Genomic DNA, 7130 nt, shown 5'->3' with positions numbered 1-7130 from the left:
TCCGGGGTCCGGGACCCTCTGGGGCAGATCTGGCCATATGTCCATTCTGGAAGAGCACATGAAGGGCCACTGGCTCGAGGGCCACCGGTCCCGCCTCAACCTCTGAACTCCCGCCTGAACCGAGAGCGTTTTCTCCAGTTCAGCTTTACCCAAATCCTGTAGGCCAGTGTAACGCCTCATTTGAAAGCTAAGACCTACAAAACTAAATGGATCTTTTTCCTCACATCAGATTTTTTTTCATCACTCTTTTGTTGGACAGTCGACTCATTTTTGTCAAATTTTCGTGACTTTTTTGTCGTTTTTTCGTCTAATTTTTTGATTATTTTTTTTTCTATTTTTTTGTCACTGTTTTGTCAAATTCTTATCACTTTTTTTTTACATTTTTTCTCAATTTTTCGTCTAATTTTTCTCACTTTTTTGTCATATTTTTGTAATTTTTTTGTAAATTTTTTGTCACTTTTTGGTCAGTTTTGTTGCTATTTTCACACCTGTTTTCCAGAAGCTTTTGGATTGGGGTAAAGCCAAACTGGAGGAAATGTGCTCGGTTCAGGTGGGAGTTAAGGGCTTTACCCAAATCTAAAAGCTAAAAAGAAAAGCATCAAAATAGCGACAAAAAAGTGGATGAAAACAAAACAAAAATGTGCCGGAAAAGCAACACAAAAGTGGCAAAAAATGTGATGAAAAGGTCGACAAAAACACGACAACAAAGCAACGACAAGGCCACAAAAACGTGACAAAAACACAATAAAAAGCCACAAAAAAGTAATGAAAAAACAACAAAAATATGATAAAAAATGTGACGACGTGACAAAAAGTTAGAATCACTCTTGTAGGTCTTTCAAATGAGACGTTGCAGTGTCGAGAAGCTTTTAGATTTGGGTAAAGCCGAGCTGGAGAAAATGCGCTCTTTTCAGTCCCATAGCTCCAGTCTATATCTCACTACAATGATGACAAACCTTCTGCTGGTCTGTAAATGCAGTAAATTAGAATAACTGCCTTGTATAAAATGTCTCTCTCAAAATGGCTGTAGTGAATGTCTTGAAATAGGCCTCTGTCTCTTTAAGAACCTCTGAGCCTTTAGACACGCCCCCTCCACACGACAAAAAAGACAAAAAAAGTGACGAAAAATGACTAAAAAATGACAAAAAAATTACTAAAAATGATTAAAAAATGACCAAAAAAAATGACAAAAAAGTGACAAAAAATTGACAAAAAATTGACAAAAAAAAGTGATTAAAAATGATTAAAAAATGACAAAAATGTGACAAAAAATGACAAAAAAAAAAAAAATTGACAAAAAATAGACAAAAAAGACCAAAAAAAGTGACTAAAAAGTGACTAAAAATGATTAAAAAATGACAAAAAATGACAAAAAATAGACAAAAAAATGACAAAAAAATGACGAAAATGTGACAAAAAAAAGATTTAAAAAAAAGACAGTGAGCTGAAAAAAAAGAGTTGAATGTCTTGAAATAGGCCTCTGTCTCTTTAAGAACCTCTGAGCCTTTAGACACGCCCCCTCCACACGCTGTCTGTGGCATCAGTGGGGAGGGGGTTCTGCTGAGGAGCAGTGGTTGGTCACTCGGCTCGGAGGTGTCTCCAGGAGGTGGGGGCGTTCCTAGGAGGACTCAGGCAAACCTATCCCTAAAATGGCCGCCATCAGAGTTTTTACAGATGACTCAGAAATACGTGAATGTGCCAAGGCAACACTTCAGCCATGTTTTTAATGAGGGAGTGACAGAATAACATGATGGAAAGCTGGAAAAAGTCCATTTTGCAGAATACCCCCCCTTTAAACAGAGAGTGTCCTCTTCCGTGTAAGCGCTTACAGAAACTTAGACAAATGAAATGGCTTCTACTTGAACAAGAACTTAAGCCTTTCAAACAAACGTAACATCAGACAGTTTACACAATAACTGCCGTCTCGGTTCATGATACAAAGGACAATAAAACATGCGATTCATTTTCAATATCTTTGAACTGACACAAAGTCCGTTCCTCCTCTGGGACCGAGTGGAATCGTCCCGTCTCCAGTGCCAGGACCAGAGTCCCGGACCTCAGCTGAGACCAGAGTCCAGGACCTCAGCTGAGACCAGAGTCCAGGACCTCAGCTGAGTCCAGAGTCCAGGACCTCAGCTGAGACCAGAGTCCCAGGACCTCAGCTGAGACCAGAGTCCCAGACCTCAGCTGAGTCCAGAGTCCCGGACCTCAGCTGAGACCAGAGTCCCAGGACCTCAGCTGAGTCCAGAGTCCTGGACCTCAGCTGAGACCAGAGTCCCGGACCTCAGCTGAGACCAGAGTCCAGGACCTCAGCTGAGACCAGAGTCCAGGACCTCAGCTGAGACCAGAGTCCAGGACCTCAGCTGAGACCAGAGTCCCGGACCTCAGCTGAGACCAGAGTCCCGGACCTCAGCTGAGACCAGAGTCCCGGACCTCAGCTGAGTCCAGAGTCCCGGACCTCAGCTGAGTCCAGAGTCCAGGACCTCAGCTGAGTCCAGAGTCCAGGACCTCAGCTGAGTCCAGAGTCCAGGACCTCAGCTGAGACCAGAGTCCAGGACCTCAGCTGAGACCAGAGTCCCAGGACCTCAGCTGAGACCAGAGTCCCAGGACCTCAGCTGAGACCAGAGTCCTGGACCTCAGCTGAGACCAGAGTCCTGGACCTCAGCTGAGACCAGAGTCCCAGGACCTCAGCTGAGACCAGAGTCCCAGACCTCAGCTGAGTCCAGAGTCCAGGACCTCAGCTGAGTCCAGAGTCCAGGACCTCAGCTGAGTCCAGAGTCCAGAGTCCAGGACCTCAGCTGAGTCCAGAGTCCAGGACCTCAGCTGAGACCAGAGTCCCGGACCTCAGCTGAGACCAGAGTCCAGGACCTCAGCTGAGTCCAGAGTCCCGGACCTCAGCTGAGTCCAGAGTCCAGGACCTCAGCTGAGACCAGAGTCCCGGACCTCAGCTGAGACCAGAGTCCCAGACCTCAGCTGAGTCCAGAGTCCCAGGACCTCAGCTGAGACCAGAGTCCAGGACCTCAGCTGAGACCAGAGTCCAGGACCTCAGCTGAGACCAGAGTCCCGGACCTCAGCTGAGACCAGAGTCCCAGGACCTCAGCTGAGACCAGAGTCCTGGACCTCAGCTGAGTCCAGAGTCCCAGACCTCAGCTGAGACCAGAGTCCAGGACCTCAGCTGAGACCAGAGTCCAGGACCTCAGCTGAGACCAGAGTCCCGGACCTCAGCTGAGTCCAGAGTCCCAGGACCTCAGCTGAGACCAGAGTCCTGGACCTCAGCTGAGACCAGAGTCCCAGGACCTCAGCTGAGACCAGAGTCCAGGACCTCAGCTGAGACCAGAGTCCCAGGACCTCAGCTGAGACCAGAGTCCAGGACCTCAGCTGAGACCAGAGTCCCAGGACCTCAGCTGAGACCAGAGTCCAGGACCTCAGCTGAGACCAGAGTCCCAGGACCTCAGCTGAGACCAGAGTCCCGGACCTCAGCTGAGACCAGAGTCCTGGACCTCAGCTGAGACCAGAGTCCCAGGACCTCAGCTGAGACCAGAGTCCAGGACCTCAGCTGAGACCAGAGTCCCAGGACCTCAGCTGAGACCAGAGTCCCGGACCTCAGCTGAGACCAGAGTCCTGGACCTCAGCTGAGACCAGAGTCCCAGGACCTCAGCTGAGACCAGAGTCCTGGACCTCAGCTGAGACCAGAGTCCTGGACCTCAGCTGAGACCAGAGTCCCAGGACCTCAGCTGAGACCAGAGTCCCGGACCTCAGCTGAGTCCAGAGTCCCAGACCTCAGCTGAGACCAGAGTCCCAGGCCTCAGCTGAGACCAGAGTCCAGGACCTCAGCTGAGACCAGAGTCCAGGACCTCAGCTGAGTCCAGAGTCCCAGGACCTCAGCTGAGACCAGAGTCCCAGACCTCAGCTGAGACCAGAGTCCAGGACCTCAGCTGAGTCCAGAGTCCTGGACCTCAGCTGAGACCAGAGTCCAGGACCTCAGCTGAGACCAGAGTCCAGGACCTCAGCTGAGACCAGAGTCCAGGACCTCAGCTGAGACCAGAGTCCCGGACCTCAGCTGAGACCAGAGTCCCAGGACCTCAGCTGAGACCAGAGTCCAGGACCTCAGCTGAGACCAGAGTCCCAGGACCTCAGCTGAGACCAGAGTCCTGGACCTCAGCTGAGACCAGAGTCCCAGGACCTCAGCTGAGTCCAGAGTCCCAGGACCTCAGCTGAGACCAGAGTCCCAGGACCTCAGCTGAGTCCAGAGTCCTGGACCTCAGCTGAGTCCAGAGTCCCAGGACCTCAGCTGAGACCAGAGTCCCAGGACCTCAGCTGAGTCCAGAGTCCCAGGACCTCAGCTGAGTCCAGAGTCCCAGGACCTCAGCTGAGACCAGAGTCCCAGGACCTCAGCTGAGACCAGAGTCCCAGGACCTCAGCTGAGACCAGAGTCCCGGACCTCAGCTGAGACCAGAGTCCCAGGACCTCAGCTGAGACCAGAGTCCCAGGACCTCAGCTGAGACCAGAGTCCCAGGACCTCAGCTGAGTCCAGAGTCCCAGGACCTCAGCTGAGTCCAGAGTCCCAGGACCTCAGCTGAGACCAGAGTCCAGGACCTCAGCTGAGACCAGAGTCCCAGGACCTCAGCTGAGACCAGAGTCCCAGGACCTCAGCTGAGACCAGAGTCCCAGGACCTCAGCTGAGTCCAGAGTCCCAGGACCTCAGCTGAGTCCAGAGTCCCAGGACCTCAGCTGAGACCAGAGTCCAGGACCTCAGCTGAGACCAGAGTCCCAGGACCTCAGCTGAGACCAGAGTCCCAGGACCTCAGCTGAGACCAGAGTCCCAGGACCTCAGCTGAGACCAGAGTCCCAGGACCTCAGCTGAGACCAGAGTCCCGGACCTCAGCTGAGACCAGAGTCCCGGACCTCAGCTGAGACCAGAGTCCCAGGCCTCAGCTGAGACCAGAGTCCTGGACCTCAGCTGAGACCAGAGTCCCGGACCTCAGCTGAGACCAGAGTCCAGGACCTCAGCTGAGACCAGAGTCCCGGACCTCAGCTGAGACCAGAGTCCTGGACCTCAGCTGAGACCAGAGTCCAGGACCTCAGCTGAGACCAGAGTCCCGGACCTCAGCTGAGACCAGAGTCCAGGACCTCAGCTGAGACCAGAGTCCCGGACCTCAGCTGAGTCCAGAGTCCCAGGACCTCAGCTGAGACCAGAGTCCAGGACCTCAGCTGAGACCAGAGTCCCGGACCTCAGCTGAGACCAGAGTCCAGGACCTCAGCTGAGACCAGAGTCCCAGGACCTCAGCTGAGACCAGAGTCCCAGGACCTCAGCTGAGACCAGAGTCCAGGACCTCAGCTGAGACCAGAGTCCAGGACCTCAGCTGAGACCAGAGTCCCGGACCTCAGCTGAGACCAGAGTCCTGGACCTCAGCTGAGGTCCTGGACTCTGGTCTCAGCTGAGACCAGAGTCCTGGACCTCAGCTGAGACCAGAGTCCCGGACCTCAGCTGAGACCAGAGTCCTGGACCTCAGCTGAGGTCCTGGACTCTGGTCTCAGCTGAGACCAGAGTCCTGGACCTCAGCTGAGACCAGAGTCCTGGACCTCAGCTGAGCACAGACTGACCTCTGACCTCTAGGTTCAGGGTCACATAGGGCTCAGGACCAAAATGATCTTTAATCAAAATATAAGTTCTCAGCTTTGGCTTAAACAAGACATCCTTTAACCATTTAAGTTTATACTTTTCAAAGTAAACTTTTTCAATTTCTCCAACGTTACATCTCAACTTGAATTCAGAATTCAGTAGCTTTAGTCAAAGATTTATTCCCTATAACAATTACATTTCTAAACACAGATTCTCCGAGCGCTGAAGTCCCGACACTAACACACACACGGTGCTCGAGCGGGGCCGTCCCGGGAAAAGCACCTTCTAGTCTGCGCTCTTACAATATATATTATCAAAAATGTGACGTTCACGAAGAGATAGGAGATGAGTTGAGCTCAGTCCGAGGTCACCAAGCTTTTCTCTCAGTAGTTTTCCACTACAAGTGTCTTCCTGATGCCTTATTTGGAGTAATTTTTGTCCACACTGGTGTGGGCACCTGGACGTCTCCATAGATATGAGCAAAAGAATGCAAGAGCGAGAAATGGGGTATTGTTGCAGCGATGTGTGTGTGAAAAGATTGGTTTTCAACTGAAACTTAAAGCACATAGATTAAACTCATCAAAAACATTCAATAGCATTAAAATATAACATTAGCTAAAAATCATCAATTTCCCACAGTTCCCAACCCGTGGTCCCCGTACAGAGCGAGCTTAGGGCTGTTTCTGTGAACACCTAGAAAGTACCTGAGAGCTCAGTCTGCTCAGTCTGCATTTAACCTTTTCACTGTGGGTTTGTTTACAGTGACCCCAGACCCAGCACCAAAATCCAACACAGGACATACTTTATATTATATTATATTATATTATATTATATTATATTATATTATATTATATTATATTATATTATATTATATTATATTATATTATATTATATTTACATGTAATAATGATGATATTATTGTTGAAAATCGTTCACAAATGTAATAAATTCAGACAATAATGCAATAAAGCATATTTGAATTCATTAAAAAGAACCTTAAACATTAAGGTCAACCGCGATTCTGTGTTTTTTTTGTTGTGTTGTTTCTGCAGAGTCACGTGTTCATGTTTCACAGTAGCGCCAGCACCAAAGGGAGAGAGAGAGAGGCAAACCCTTTCTCTTAAGAGTGACGTCACATCATCCCAGGCCGCGCCCCTGACCCGGAAGAGGAAGTAAACACGCTGGGTCACGTGCTCTCCGTCAGCTGACTCAGGTCCGCTTGTTTTTGTTTCTCCGCAGAAGGAAAGATGTTACGACCGAAGGCGCTGACGCAGGTCCTGAGTCAGGCCAACACCAACGGGGTCCAGAGCACCCTGTGAGTACTTATACTTATGTACTTATACTTATACTTATATACTCTTTATATCTACGGCGTTAGAGCGGCCTGACTGAGCCCGCCCACAAACACAAACACGGAACCGCCCGCGCGACCCCCCCACACAGTCTGAGCCACATCTGTACATGTGTCTGACAGGGAGGGGGGAGAGTTCAGCCTGAGCCACATCTG

At 50.3% G+C, this 7130-nt stretch overlaps 1 protein-coding gene across 1 annotated transcript in view; it reads left to right on the top strand.

The window, feature by feature from the left end:
• Positions 1 to 6870: 6870 nt before the first annotated feature.
• Positions 6871 to 7130, top strand: part of lamtor2 (late endosomal/lysosomal adaptor, MAPK and MTOR activator 2) — a gene marked incomplete at its 5' end in the record, with an annotated part of 1937 nt that continues 1677 nt past the window's right edge. Inside the window, one exon of the mRNA XM_079569444.1 lies at positions 6871 to 6938. Coding sequence (XP_079425570.1) covers positions 6871 to 6938 — 68 coding nt within the window. The remainder of the gene's footprint in view (positions 6939 to 7130) is intronic.

The sequence above is a fragment of the Gobius niger genome (genome assembly GCF_951799975.1).
Source record: "Gobius niger genome assembly, chromosome: 13".
NCBI lineage: Eukaryota > Metazoa > Chordata > Actinopteri > Gobiiformes > Gobiidae > Gobius > Gobius niger.
This window is presented reverse-complemented; position numbering and strand designations above follow the sequence as displayed.